Raw genomic sequence first — 16,052 nt, forward strand, 5'->3', positions numbered from 1 at the left:
TGCTTTGCTTGACAATATTTTTCTGTATGCATATTTTGGTAATGATCTAAACCTCCCTTTCTTCTACAGAGCGATATTGCTACACTTTACTTTAAAGTTGGCGTGAAGAACATCAGTACTGTGTTTCTTCATGCAGATGCTCAGATCCCTGATGAGCGTTTTCTCGTATTAATTAATGACATGCTGGCATCAGGTAAGCAAAAACTCACAAATATAAAACCAGAGAGATTGAAAGACTTTCTTTTGTACTTTATTGAAATAGCATCTTTTCAAGAAATCACTAAAATCTTCATGCACTTTTTTTTTTTTTAAAAAGGCTTTGATAAATATATTCATGATCAAAACTGATGAGAAATAGAGGATCTTGAAGTGAGCAAAAGGCCATCAGGTTTTGAATAGGCTTCATCAGTGAGGGGGAAAGGTCAGCTGTTGAAATGAGTTATAGGAGCTATTAAGTCACCTTTGTGACACCAGCAGAACACGGTGCATAACATAATCAGCTGCAATCAAGAAAAAATGCTGTTTATTATAAAATGCTCCTACTATTTTAATATTTGATATTGTTGTATAAAATGGCATGGTGTAAGACCACACACATTTTGCTGGTGTAAACTATCAGCATTAATAATTTGTGGTGCATTTTTTCAAGTCAAAAATTGTAGAAGGATTCTGTGCCACATTGTCAAATATAGAAGCTAGGTGATTATTGGTTCTTAAAATGTACTAACAAGCACTGCAGGTGCAAAGATATCAAAAAATTGCAGTATTAAGAACCCTTCTATTTTGTGTTGTCGAAGGCTTTCATAGCCGGGATCACAGGGTGGCTGTATTGCCATGTTCTAGAAGTATTATCTCCTGACGTTTCGCCCACATCTATGGCAGGCATCCTCAGAGGTTCTGAGGCATGGAGAAACTAGGCAAGGAAGGTTAATATATATCTGTGGAGAATCCAGGGTGTGAGGAGAGTTCTTTGTCAGTTGGAAGTCAGCGTGAATGTTCCAGTTAATCACCTTAATTAGCATTGGAAAGGTTTGTCTCTTGCCCAAAATACATACAACAACCCTTCTATTTTGACTTTAATGTCCTGCTCTGGGATATGTCTGTTGTTCCTAAATTAGATGTCTAACATTCTTCCCATGGAGTGACTTGAGTTAGCAATGCAGGAAGGCATTTTCTGACAAGGTGTGTTTATCTCTGGAATAAAATATTTGTAAAAGGTGTATATATTTTTTTCTCCATACATGTAGAACTGATTCTGCTATGTCCATATACCACAGGACTTTGAACAAAGAACGACTTTCTTGCTAGGTTATTCTACGTGCTGCATTCCTTTTGCATTCCTTCTTTCTTGGGCTACTTCCAGTGTGTCAGCAGACAACCATCTTTCCTTCCTGGCTTTCTTTTTCTTTGGGACGAAATCTATTCTTCAGCTCCACTGCATATTTACTAGGAATATTTGTGAGATCATATCTAATTTAGTCTGATTCTAAATTTTGCAATAAAAAGTTTGTGATCTGAACTACAGTCAGCTCCAGGTCTTGTTTTCACCTACTAGATGGATGTCCACCACCTTTGTCTGCAAAGGATGTAGTCAATCTGATTTCGGTGTTGACCATCTGGTGAAGTCCATGTATAAAGCCGTCTTTTAGGTTGTTGGAAGAGAGTGTTTGTTATGCACAGTGAGTTTTCCTGGCAAAAGTCTATCAGCCTACGTCCTGCTTCATTTGGTTGTCCCAGACCATGCTTGCCTGTGATCCCGGTTATCATTTGACTGCCCACTTTAGCATTCCAATCTCCTGTAATGAGAATAATGTCTCTTTTTGGTGTTTTATCCAGTAGGTGCTGCAGATCCTCATAGAACTGATTTACTTCTGCTTCTTTAGCACCTGTGGTTGGGGCATATATTTGGATCACTGTGATGTTAAACAGCTTGTCTTGAACTCGAATTGAGATCATTCTATCATTTTTTGGGTTGTATCCAATCACTGCTTTCGCAACTTTATTATTAACTATGAAGGCTACTCCATTTCTTCGGTGTTCCTCTTGTCCGCAGTAGTAATTTGGTGAAGTAATCTGGTGAATCTTTTGTGAAGTGGCCCATTCCAGTCCATTTCAGTTCACTCATTCCCAGAATGTCCATCTTTAATCTTGACATCTCACCAATAACCACGTCCAGTTTGCCCTGGCTCATAGATGTTACATTCCAGGTTCCTATATTGTGTTGACCTTTAGAAGACTGGATTTGTTGTTCACCTCCAGCACCATCAGCTGTTAGCCTTCCTTTTAGTTTTAAGCTAACTGCGTCATCACATCTGGGGCTAGTTGGACTAGTCCTCTGCTCCTCCCCAGTAGCATTTTGACCATCTTCCGACCTGGGAGTCCTATCTTCTGATGGTATACCGACATTTCTCTGGTTGTACTGATCCATGTAGTTTTCATGGCAAGAATACTGGGTTGGGTTGCCATTACCTTCTCCAGGGATCATATTTAGTCTGTCCTCTCTGCCATGATCTTTCTGTCTTGGGTGGCCCTGCATGGTATAGGTCATGGCATCATCGAGGCGCTCAAGCCCCAGCACTATGTCAATGTAACGATCCAGTCAGATTAAGGTCCAGTCAAAGTTAAATATTGAGACCATCTTAGAGAAATATTTTCACTTGACAAAAATATAAAACTATCCAGATATGACTTTGTCCATCTGGTTAGTAGATGTCAATGAGGGATAAACCAGTAGCAAAGTCATCTAATGATGTAGTTTTCTACATCACAATGGAGTGTCACAAGGATATTTTCACTTGAGCCTGACACCATCTAATTCTGTTAGACTACAACTTCAGTCATCTCAAATGGACCTAATTTCCAAATTTCTCTAATGGAAATGTAATAATTTAACTTTTCCACCATGTTAAAGAGAAAATCTAGATGTTGCCTCTGTTATGAGGTCTTAGGACAAGGCTCCACATGTAACTCAACTTGGAGCAGTTGTTAAAAATGATACCCAGGATGAATCTATACTGGATGGTAAATCTATGACCAGACCAGAGCAGAAATGCTCAGGACTGGCCGCAAATATAGCTACATATACCTTGTCAAAGCTGCTACAGCACCACATTGTCCAGCAAGGTTGGGGCCACACAATCTGCTGGACTGTCACCTCTACTTGTGGCACCATCACCACTCCCAGTGATCTCCCCTTTGTTGATGTTGTGGGACACCTGCAACAGCCAAGAGCTTAGGAATGGGAATGCCTCAGTGTCAGATCTTCATCTTGTTCTTGCCATTCATACAGCACAATCACATGGATTTCTACTATAAATAATTTCAGCGACACATAGGATTAATCTACACAGGCAAGAAAAGCCAGGACCCACCCTGAATTGATTCCTGGCTGTTGTCATGGCGTTTGAGTACTTCTGTTTAAAAGCTTCACAAGAAGGAGCTTCCACCACACTCTGAGGCAGTGAGTTCCACTGTTGAACAGCTCTAATGGTCAGGAAGTTCTTCCTAATGTTCAAGTGAAATCTCCTTTCCTGTCATTTGAACCCATTCCTCCAAGTCCTAATCTCCAGGGCATTATTTCAAACTCAATAGCCATCCCATCTCTTTCTCTCTTTTTTGCAGGATTTTGAACCCTCCTGTTTTGGGTGGTTAAGCAAATGGAGAAAGTGATACCAAAGTAAAGGGTTTTACAGACAGATTTCCTGATTTCTTTGCTGATGATTTCACATGCACACACATAATTCATAAACAGACATATGGGTAGGCTAAAAGGGGGAGGGGAGGGGGAAGAAGAAACCTTTTCAGAAGGGATTTATCACCATCTGTCAAAACTAGAATATTCACAATTAGAAATTGCCTTCTCTTGTATTTTTGTGTTTTGATGCCTATGCAGAATCAAACCTAATAAAATTTATGGATACTTACTGTAAAGATGTCTGGAAGGGGGAATTGATGATTTATATATATATATATATATATATATATATATATATATATATATATATATATAACCGCTGCCACCAATTGTGGAGATGTCAGGCAGAGGATAATTTATTCTTTTTAATCTTTCTTTACTTATTTCACTTTTGATGGTAACGATGCTTAGTTTAGAATATGAGTGTGACAGAGACTTAGATGGTTTAAAGAACAAAACAAGTTTATTTCATGCACAGAGCTTAGTGGTTACAATAACTTCTTTAAGGCACTTAAATAACTGTTACAAATAGATGTTGAGGTGTTCCAACTTCCACAATACTTTCTCCTCTTCAATCAAAACTATTAACTGATCTCTTGGATCTACTGGGATTACTTCCCCTTACTTCTTAGCCTCTACAAATAACCCTAAACAAGTCACCCAACTTGCTTAGTCTGGCACTATTAGAGGTCTGCTTCCATGGTTTCCCTAATCTGGAACGAGTGTCTTTCCCCTGTGACTAAAAATCACAAACTACCTAAAATAAGTCACCTTATTTTAGAATTGACTCAAATTCCCTCATCTGTGCCACCCTGATCCTCCAACTGAGAATTAGTCTTCACTGTAATTCCACCATTACAGACTGACCTGTTTTTAAAACATTCCCTCCTTTTTCCTTCAAACGGCGGTTAGCTCCGCCCCCGTTGCTATGGTAACCTGCCTCAGAATGCTGAGCTGGTTACCTTCCCCCACGTATTGTTAACTCTAATACTTACCCATTTTAAACATAGCCAAACATGACTTTTAAAACACAATTAAACATGACATCTATAAACTAAAACATCACACTTCTTTACACTTACTCTTAGTTAAATCTATAGGATTATAGTCCTTACCTTAGAAAAAATTGGGATTTTAACAGGTATTCGAGCTCAGAGGAGGAAGAAGAGAGTGACATGCCAAGTTAAAGCAGGGTGAGGAAAACACTCAAAACAACCAGTCTCTATGCTGTGAAGTCACAGTCTTCCAGCTGTGGTGGGAAGAGAAAAGGGGAAGGGGTAGGGGAAGGTCTAGACAAATCTACGTATGGACTGTGCTGAGGGCTTTGGCCAACCTGAGATGTTTTTCTTCCTAATTACACACCTATCTATTAAGCTATACACTTGGGCTAGTCAGCATTATGAGGAAGAACAAAATGTACCTAAAAGATACTAAACACAAAATAACTTCATAGACTCAGAGAATCATGGAGTTGGAAGAGACCCCAAGGCACACTCAGTCCAACTCCATGTCATGCAGGAACACAGTCAAATCACTCCCAACAGATGGCCATCCAGTCTATGTTTTTTTTTTAAAAAAAAACAAAACAAACAAACAAACAAGGAGACTTCACCACATTCCAAGACAGCACATTCCACTCTCACATAGCTCATACTGTCAGGAGGTTTGTTTTCCCTTATGTTTAATTGGAATCTTCTTTCCTGTAGTTTAAATTCATTGCTCCATGGCAACACTGTAGCATGAATGCAGTTTGGCACCACTTTAACTGCCATGGCTTGATGCTATGGAATAATGGGAGGCCTTTCACCCCCTCTGCCTCATCAAACTACAGATACCAGGTTTCCAAGCCATTGAGCCATGACAGTTAAAGTGGTGCCAAACTGAATTAATTTTACAGTATAGATGCACCCTTAGTCTCTACTGCTGCAGAAAAGAAGCTTGCTCCCTCCTCTGTATAACATCTTCTTTTAAAACTTTTAAGAGGTCTCCTCCTCCTCTTCTCCAAGCTAAACATATCCAGTTTCCTAAGCCCATCCTCAAAGTGCTTGACTTCCAGACCTTTTACCATTTTGGTCACCTTTCTCTGGACAGGTTCCAGCTTGTCAATATCCTTCTTGAATTTGGTGCCAGATTGGACACTGTTGTTTTTATTTGACCAGAAGTTCCATATACCAATATGTATCATGGTGTTTTACTTGTACTTCTGTTTACAGTTAGTATAGAAAATTCACTTCTAATCAGATCAGTGATTGATATTCTTAAATACTGCTTAATAATCAATTAAAATTGATTATTAGGAATATTGATAGTAGTGATTAGAACAGCTGACATAGTAGAGCTATTTAAGATCATCATAAGATCCATGGTTTGGAGCAGTCAGGTGGTAAAGATGTCCTTTTTTACTTTTCAAAATATGGCAACTAAGCATGTGCAACTCCTGCAAAGGATCATTACCTTGACGTGGTACTGGAGCTTGGGCACCTCAATGATGCCATGAGCTAAACTTGAAGGGGCACCCAAGACGGGAAGGTCATGGTAGAGAGGTCAGACTAAATACGATCCCTGGGGAATGTAATGGCAACCCACCCCAGTATTCACTGTGTTGTGATGTGTTGTTCTTTTATATGCTGTTTATATTGTATTGTTCTGGGCATGGCCCCATGTAAGCCGCCCCGAGTCCCCGTTGGGGAGATGGTGGCGGGGTATAAATAAAGTATTATTATTATTATTATTATTATTATTATTATTATTATTATTCTTGCCATGAAAACTAAATTGATCAGTACAACCAGAGATATGTCGGTATACCCTCGGAAGATAGGACTCCCAGGTCGGAAGATAGTCAAAATGCTACTGGGGAGGAACAGAGGATAAGCTCAACTAGCCCCAGATGTGATGATGCAGTCAGCTCAAAGCCGAAAGGAAGGCTAATGACCAACAGTGCTGGAGGTGAATGACGATTCCGATATTCTAAAGATCAACACACTATAGGAACCTGAATGTAAGATCTATAAGCCAGGGGAAAATGGATGTGGTTATTGGTGAGATGTCAAGATTAAAGATAGACATTCTGGGAGTCAGCAGACTCCAGCAATACATGAAGCGAGAGTTGCCAGATATACAATCTGGGTTTAGAAACAGCAGAGGAACCAGAGACTAAGTTGGCAATATCCGCTGGATAATGGAGGAAGCTAGGGAGTTTCAGAAAAAACATCTATTTCTGTTTTATTGACTATTCTAAAGCCTTTGACTGTGTGGATCATAATAAACTGTGGCATGTTCTTGGTGGTATAGGGATACCAAGTCACCTTGTCTGTCTCCCAAGAAATCTGTATAACTACCAAGTAGCAACAGTAAGAACAGATCACAGAACAACAGACTGGTTCAAGATTGGGAAAGGAGTACGGCGGGCTGTATACTTTCACCATACCTATTCAACTTGACGAATCCAAGGCTGAAGTTAAAATTGCTGGAAGAAACATTAACAACCTTAGATATGCAGATGATAACACTCTGATGGCTGAAAGTGAGGAGGAGTTGAGGAGCCTTATCACCAAGGTGAAAGAAGAAAGTGCAAAAGCTGGGCTGTAGTTAAACATCAAGAAAACCAAGATTATGGCAATGAGACTGATGGATAACTGGCAAATAGGAGAAAATGTGGAGGCAGTGATAGACTTTATATTTTTAGTAGTGAAAATCACTGCAGATGCAGACTGCAGCCAGGAAATCAAAAGATGTTTACTTCTTGGTAGGAGAGCAATGACCAACCTCGATAAAATAGTGAAGAGCAGAGACATCACACTGGCAACTAAGGTCTGAATAGTTAAAGCAATGGTATTCCCCATAGTAACCCATGGATGCGAGAGCTGGACCATAAGGAAGGCTGAACAAAGGAAGATAGATGCTTTTGAACTTTGGTGTTGGAGGAAAATCCTGAATGTGCCTTGGACCTCAAGAAGATCCAACCAGTCCATCCTCCAGGAAATAATGCCCGGCTGCTCACTAGAGGGAAGGATATTAGAGGCAAAGTTGAAGTATTTTAGCCACATCATGAGAAGACAGGAAAGCTTGGAAAATGGAAGGGAAAAGGAAGAGAGGCCGACCAAGGGCGAGATGGATGGACAGTATCCTTGAAGTGACTGACTTGATCTTGAAGGAACTGGGGGCAGCGACGGCCGACAGGAAGCTCTGGCGTGGGTTGGTCCATGAGTTCACGAAGAGTCGGAAGCAACTGAACAACAGGCATGTGTGATTGATAAAAAAAGTTCCAAAAGTTATTACAAAATTAAGGAGTGCTGGTATTTCATTTCTAAAGTGTTTCTAAAGAATATTTAGTAAGACCTTTGTACTATAACAAGAGTAATGAAATTTCATTACTTTTTCGTTATAGTAATTGTGCAAGTGGGGAAACTTCAGAGGTTCCTTTCGCCCTTATTTTTATAGCAATTGGATTTAAACTTGCTACAATTGTACAACAAATTTACCACTGTTGGGCCTTTAAGTTTCAGAATGTTTCACTTATTCACAGAGTTTTGGTTAATTTTTATAAACAACTAGCTTGGGAACTCAGTGGTGCCCGGGTCATTTGAGAAAGAGATGTTTCCCTGTGTTCCAAATGTAGTCTAGATCCAATGTCAGCTGGCTTCAGTGGGTACAGGTGAACTACAACTCCCAATGCAATCATCCATGGTCCATTCCACTCCAAACAGCGCCAGGATGTAGAGTAGGTCATGGGAATTTTATGTGTCAATGGAGCCTCTGTGTACCAAGTTTGGTACTGCTCCGTCATTGATGAGAGTCGCAGTGCTCTCAGGAAGCCAGTGAAGGTATTGCAATTCCCATCATCCATGGTCCATCATACTCCAAACTTCAGCAGGGTATAGAGTGGGTCATGAGTGATCTGTGTTCCATGTTTGGTCTTGTTGAGTCATTTGTGGCAGTTGCAGTGGTCTCAGGAAGGGAGTGAAGGTATTGCAAGTCCATTATCCTTGGTATGTCCTCCCTCAAACTGTACCAGGGCGTAAATTGGGTCATGGGGGGTATGTGTGTCAAGTTTGGTCCTGATCCATCATAGTAATAGTGGTCTGTTGGAGAGAAAATGTTTGAAAGTACTGTAAAGCCCATAATGCTTGGTCCATTCTCCCCCAAACTGCTGTAGCGCGTAAACTGTGTCATTTGGGATACGTAGAATCATAGAATCATAGAATAGTAGAGTTGGAAGAGACCTCATGGGCCATCTAGTCCAATTCCCCGCTAAGAAGCAGGAAATCGCTTTCAAAGCACCCCCGACAGATGGCCATCCAGCCTTTGCTTAAAAGCCTCCAAAGAAGGAGCCTCCACCACAGTCCGGGGGAGAGAGTTCCACTGTCGAACAGCCCACACAGTGAGGAAGTTCTTCCTGATGTTCAGGTGGAATCTCCTTTCCTGAAGTTTGAAGCCATTGTTCCGTGTCCTAGTCTGCAGGGCAGCAGAAAACAAGCTTGCTCCCTCCTCCCTATGACTTCCCTTCATGTATTTGTACATGGCTATCATGTCTCCTCTCAACCTTCTCTTCTGCAGGCTAAACATGCCCAGCTCTTTAAGCCGCTCCTCATAGGGCTTGTTCTCCAGACCCTTAATCATTTTAGTCGCCCTCCTCTGGACACTTTCCAGCTTGTCGACATCTCCCTTCAACTGTGGTGCCCAAAATTGGACACAGTATTCCAGGTGTGGTCTGACCAAGGCAGAATAGAGGGGGAGCTGACTTCCCTGGATCTAGACGCTATTCCCCTATTGATGCAGGCCAGAATCCCATTAGCTTTTTTAGCTGCCGCATCACATTGTTGGCTCATGTTTAACTTGTTGTCCACGATGACTCCAAGGTCTTTTTCGCACACACTGCTGTCAAGCCAGGCGTCCCCCATTCTGTATCTTTGATTTCCATTTTTCTGCCGAAGTGAAGTATCTTGCATTTGTCCCTGTTGAACTTCATTTTGTTAGTTTCGGCCCATCTCTCTAGTCTGTCAAGATCGTTTTGAATTCTGCTCCTGTCTTCTGGAGTGTTAGCTAGCCCTCCCAGTTTGGTGTCGTCTGCAAACTTGATGATCGTGCCTTCTAACCCTTCGTCTAAGTCGTTAATGAAGATGTTGAACAGAACCGGGCCCAGGACGGAGCCCTGTGGCACTCCACTTGTCACTTCTTTCCATGATGAAGACAACGCATTGGTGAGCACCCTTTGGGTTTGTTCGCTTAGCCAATTATAGATCCACCTAACTGTAGTTTTGTCTAGCCCACATTTTACTAGTTTCTTTGCCAGAAGGTCGTGGGGGACTCTGTCAAAGGCCTTACTGAAATCCAGGTACGCTACATCCACAGCATTCCCTGTATCGACTCAACTTGTAACTCTATCGAAAAAAGAGATCAGATTAGTCTGGCATGACTTGTTTTTGGTAAATCCGTGTTGACTATTAGCAATGACCGCATTTGTTTGTAAGTGTTCGCAGACCACTTCCTTAATGATCTTTTCCAGAATCTTGCCTGGTATCGATGTGAGGCTGACCGGACGGTAATTGTTTGGGTCGTCTTTTTTCCCCTTCTTGAAGATAGGGACCACATTCGCCCTCCTCCAATCTGCTGGGACTTCTCCCTTTCTCCAAGAACTCTCGAAGATAGTTGCCAGTGGTTCTGAAATAACTTCCGCTACTTCCTTCAATACTCTTGGATGTAGCTGATCTGGCCCTGGGGACTTGAATTCATTTAGAGTGGCCAGGTGTTCCTGGACAACTTGTTTCCCTATTTGGGGTTGGATTTTCCCCAATCCTTCGTCCATTCCATGTTGCTGAGGTTGAAAACGGCTTTCTTTTTGTGAAAAGATTGAGGCAAAGAAGGCATTAAGTAGTTCTGCCTTTTCCCTGTCCCTTGTCACCATCACCCCATCTTCTCCTCGCAGTGGCCCTATCGCCTCCTTGTTCTTCCTTTTTCTACCAACATAAGCAAAAAATCCTTTTTTGTTGTTTTTTATGTCCCTGGCAAGCCTGAGCTCATTTTGCGCTTTAGTCTTGCAAACCTTTTCCCTACAGGTGTTGGCTATACGTTTGAATTCTTCTTTGGTGATTTCTCCCCTTTTCCACTTCTTGTGCATGTCACTTTTGAGTCTTAGCTCGGTTAGAAGTTCTTTGGACATCAATTCTGGCTTCTTTGCACTTGTCTTATTTTTTTTCTTTGTTGGCATTGTTTGTATTTGCGCCTTGAGTATTTCACTTTTTAAAAACTCCCATCCATCCTTAACTCCCTTGTCTTTTAATATTGGCGTCCATGGAATGCCGCTCAGTAATTCCTTCATTTTTTGGAAGTCAGCTCTCTTAAAGTCAAGAATGCATGTTTGACTTGTCTTAGTTTCAGCCTTCCTTTGTGTGGCAAACTGCAGGAGCACTTGGTCTTTTGCCCCTAAGGATCCGACCACTTCGACTGTATTGATCAGGTTTTCCACATTTGTTAAGATTAGATCAAGAGTAGCCGATCCCCTTGTTGCCTCTTCTACCTTCTGGACCATAAAATTGTCTGCAAGCCAAATGAGGAATTTGTTGGACTTTGTTCTCTTGGTCGAGTTTGTTTTCCAGCAGATATCAGAATAGTTGAAATCGCCCACGACTACTATATCTCTTCTTTGTGCCTGTTTGGTCAGCTGTTGACAGAAGGCTTCATCAAGTCCTTCATCCTTACTCGGAGGTCTGTAGTAGACACCCATGACAAGATCTTTTTGAGTCCTGGTTCCCTTGATTCTTATCCAGATGCTTTCAAGCTGGTTTCCTGGATTACAGTCTTGCATTTCTTCTGCAATGTAACTGTTTTTGACATATAAAGCCACTCCCCCTCCTTTCCCCTTTGTTCTATTTCTGTGAAAGAGGTTATAGCCCTCAATGGCTAAATTCCAAAAAACCACGAAACAGCGAATCCGCAAAAAGTGAACCGCAAAACAGTGTAGTTCATTAACAATATGTCAGAGTGGTCTCAGTAGGAGCTTTTTGTGACCATTGGTTCTGTCATTTCCTATCTGCAGACTGTTTTGTAATAGATTAATTCTGGGCACAATCTTGTCCTGTTGATTTTTTTTAAAAAAAACTTCATATGGTAGGTACTAGGCTTGAGCGATCCACAAAAAAATTGATTCTAAACTCGCTTCCAAAGTAGGGGGCGCTAGCGTTTCGTTTCTGATGTCATTTCCGAATTTAGTCTCCAAAACTTTCAAAATTTAACGAAAATTCATTAGTTTCAAAAGTAATTTGTTAATGGCGGACGCACATGCGCGGTGTCCCAAATCAGCCGGGGGGGGCTTTTAAGGGGCTCTCCTGCACTCATTTTTTGAGCTATCCTGATCAAATTTGGTACAGTGGTAGAACACAATCCACCCTGCTTGCTCATCAAACTGCAGAGCGTTTGCCCTTTCCTCAGATTTATTGCGCAATATCATAGTTTATATAAAAAATCTTTATTTAAAAATTGTTCCTGCTTTTAAATTGTTATTTCCTGTTCAATGGGGTATTCTTCACTGTGAAAGTCCTTCTTCTACTTGTGTAACATTGTTTCAGTGCCCGTAAATCTGTCAAAATGTTAGGACATTGGTGGCCAAGAGACACATTGCGCTGCCACAATGCGCAATGAGTTTCCACAGGCATCTAGGTTGGAGGCCATTATCTACCACAATGGGCAAGCCCCTCAAACTCCCAATTAATGTAAGATTTGCATGACATTGGTTTGAGTTCTCGCCTGATGGTAAAATGGGGGCTTGGAGCCCACTCCCCGGGGAACCAGCCACTGTTGGGCGGCTCCCACCCCCGCCCCTTTCCCCAAAGCAGCATGGCGTGGACTTGGCTGCTGCAATGGACAGGGGGGCTTGGGTCCCACTCCCCTGGGGAGCCAGCCACCGTCGGGCGGCTCCCACCCCTGCCCCTTTCCCCAAAGCAGGAGGGTGGGGACTTGGCTGCTGCAATGGACAGGGGGGCTTGGATCCCACTCCCCTGGGGAGCCGGCCACTGTCGGCCGGCTCCCACCCCCGCCCCTTTCCCCAGAGCAGCAGGGCAGGGACTTGGCTGCTGCAATGGACAGGGGGGCTTGGTTCCATTAAAAACACTGGCGGGGAGGGGGGAGGTAGGGCTGCAGCCGTTTTGCAGCCTTGGACGGTGTTGTTAAAAATTCAGAAAGGCCTGCTTTGCATGAAGGTCCTCCTGAGAACCCGGGGCGGTCATCCTGAAAAAGGAAGGAACAGGGAAAAATAGCACAATTTCGGAGAGAATGAAAGCTGGATCAGACCAGTGACACGGAAGGAGGAAATGCTTGGGTTTATACCGGTCAACGGAGTTTTACCAACAAACAAGGTGGAAGCCCACCACAGCTTCCCGGCCCCACATCGAGCGGGCCTTGCCCCAGTCCAAAGACTCCCTCAACCACCCACCCATCGCCGGACACAGTCGGCCGGCACGCATCCCAGAGGGAGGAAGAACCAAAGATGACCTTGCAGAAAAGGAAGGATCTGGGCAAAATAGCACAATTCCGGACAGAAGGAAAGCTGACGGACAAGTGAGATGCATCGTGGGAAACTCAACCCCATTGCCCAGGAGGCAACCAAAACGAAAAGAACTAATCCCAGTGGGAATCCGAATCTCCATGTCCATCGCAGCAGTAAAGATCCCACCCACCGCCGGCCAAAGTCGGCCGGCACGCATCCCAGTGAGGCAGTCCGAGGGAGGACATTGCAGGAAAGGAATGATCTTGGCAAAATAGCACACATCCCAGAGAGACTGACCCGCCCCACCCAAGAAATGCCCAGGCAGACTTTTAATTGACCGTGACCTAGAATGCTGTGAACATGGGTGTTTTCCGTTAACCCCCATATGAGAGCTGTGTTTGAACTGTCTTTCCTCTCCTTTGTATTACTTCAACAAAGTTTTGTTTTTGTGACATCGCTTTCTGCTACACTCAATGCTAAATCTTCACCATCCCCAAGTCGATGGATACTGCCGCTCGATCAACCCAAAGCAAAAGGTAGTTTTGTCCATTGCAGAAGTAAAGACTCCACCCAACGCCGGCCACAGTCGGCCAGCATCCCAGAGAGACTGACCCGCCCCATCTAAGAAATGCCCAGGCAGACTTTTAATTGACCGTAGTGACCTAGAATGCTGTGAACATGGGTGTTTTCCGTTAACCTCCATTTGAGAGCTGTTTGAACTGTCTTTCCTCTTGTTCCACAAAGTGTTATGCTATTGTGACCTTGTGCTCTGCTCTGAGGTGAAATTCTGTCACGTTACTTCTCGCCGAAAAGACCCGCACTACCGGAAGGTCTCGGTAACGGCTGTCCTAAAAACCAAAAAGTCATCCCACCCCAACGTGGGAAAGAAAAAGAAGTATACCACCACTCGATCAAACCGAAAAGGCTTTACTGCCAGTCAAAACGGCAGTTAACCCACTCCAGCTCACCAAGGCCTTAGCAGACTGTTTATCACCCGTTGCAACCAGGAAAGCAGAAAACTTAGGGCCCCCTAACCTCGCTATTTCTCTTCTATTTGCTTTGCTTTTCCTCTCCTTTTCATTACTTCCACAAAGTTTTCTGTTTTTGTGACATCACTTTCTGCTCCACTCAATGCTAAATCTTCACCATCCCCAAGTCGATGGATACTGCCACTAGATCGACCCAAAGCAAAAGGTAGTTTTGAGTGGCACAATCTCAGCCACTTCATTGTAATCAAGGTGAGGTAGTCCGTTGTAGTCTTTGAGGTACAGTACGGATGCAACAGTACTGTAGTCTCCATCATCCAAGACTCACTGATACTATATCAAAGCCATTACTGTTGTCAATATTTTCAATATGTCGTGATTTTATGGTACTACAGTTAAATTACAACATTACATCGATGCGTGTTATTGAAGTCCTTTTTTCGACCAATAAGTAGCATTACATCATCTTTTGGTGCATCATTCGTAATATCATGATTTCCATATTGGATGTTTAATAGGCTTCTCATCAATCTCTCCTTATCAAAGTTTCTGCTGGCCCATTATCTCAGATAAGTGAGACTCTACCGTATTCTTTTTCCTGAATTTTTTGGGAAGGAACCTCATCGATTAGAATACTGTCCTTTCTCTAGGATAACTGCGAGGATCTGGATAAGACCATACATTCATAGTACTTTTGCGAAAAATAATTAAAAAAAGGATCGAGATTTTATTTAAATCCGTACTGTACCCAAAGCGGGTGCATTTCCTACATTGGTTTTATAGACTAAGTTCACCTTGAATATCAGACCTTACTTCTTCCCAGCTGGAATCCTTAATAATGGAGACAAAACCTAGATGAACTGCGGGGATTGCCATACGGTAAAGTCTTTTGGGCAGACGGTGTACTTTAGCCGTGGATCGCACAAGGCCGCCAGCATATGGACCTTGCTGGTAAGAAGTGGCTCTAGGCGTTTCCGTACAGCAAAGGACAACCTCCTCACCACCTCCTGGACCGGCAGTGTCAGCAGGCCGGCCAGGGAGTCCAGTGTTCAACCGGCCCCAAGCATTTCAAGGTGCCTCCTTAGCCCCAAGACAAGGGGCACCGCCTGGCTAAGAAGGGCTTTTGATTCTGAAAGGATCTCTGTGGCATCTTTGAATGGCTTCCGGACATCTACCAGCTGGGAGATGGTGTCCCACTCTTGCTTACTTGGCACAAGCTTGCTTACAGGCGCAACTAAGGAAAGGGAGATGCCGTGTACCGCCTTCTGCTGCTCAACCATGCGTGCCAGCATCTTATAGGTTGAATTCCACTGGGTAGAGACGTCCTGGAGCAGCTTGTGCTGCGGGAGCCCTTCCAAGTTCTGTCTCTCTCTCAGCTCCCGGGCTGCCTTCGTGCTCCTGTAGAAGTAGCCCGCGGTCTTTCTACAGCGCTCAATCAGCAGGGCGATGTTTGCGGTGCTGGTCAGCTGCTCTTCTGTGCTCTTTAAACCTTCCTTGATGGTATTGTGAAGCAAGTGGGCCATGCAAGTGACATTCGAAAACCCTGCATTTTCCACTGCTTTGATCATATTTTTACCAGCATCAGTCACCATGAACCCTCTCCTCATTTCTTCTGGCCTGCACTGCATCCACTCCCCCATCATGTTTCCCAGATAACTGCAGATGGTCTCAGCCTTGTGATCACGATCAACTACCTCCATAGCGAGGAGTGCCCAACGATGGGATGTATCCATACTGCCTTCTTTCTCCCGCCAATGCGCCGTCAGAGAGAGGTAGGAATGGCCTCCTCCCAAGCTCAACCAAAGATCAGAGGTAAAGTGGATGTGTCCTCCCATGGCGCTCTGCAACATCTGGACAATGCGTTCCTTGCAGCCCTCATACAAGCCAA

The 16,052-nt window shown here is 43.3% G+C and overlaps 1 protein-coding gene across 1 annotated transcript in view; it reads left to right on the top strand.

Annotated features, from left to right (window-relative positions):
- LOC100566766 (dynein axonemal heavy chain 11) overlaps positions 1–16,052 on the top strand; it is a 371,602-nt gene that overhangs the window by 161,925 nt on the left and 193,625 nt on the right. Inside the window, 1 exon segment of the mRNA XM_062961877.1 lies at positions 70–193. Coding sequence (XP_062817947.1) covers positions 70–193 — 124 coding nt within the window.

This window comes from Anolis carolinensis, chromosome 1 (genome assembly GCF_035594765.1).
Source record: "Anolis carolinensis isolate JA03-04 chromosome 1, rAnoCar3.1.pri, whole genome shotgun sequence".
NCBI classification, from domain to species: Eukaryota; Metazoa; Chordata; class Lepidosauria; order Squamata; family Dactyloidae; genus Anolis; species Anolis carolinensis.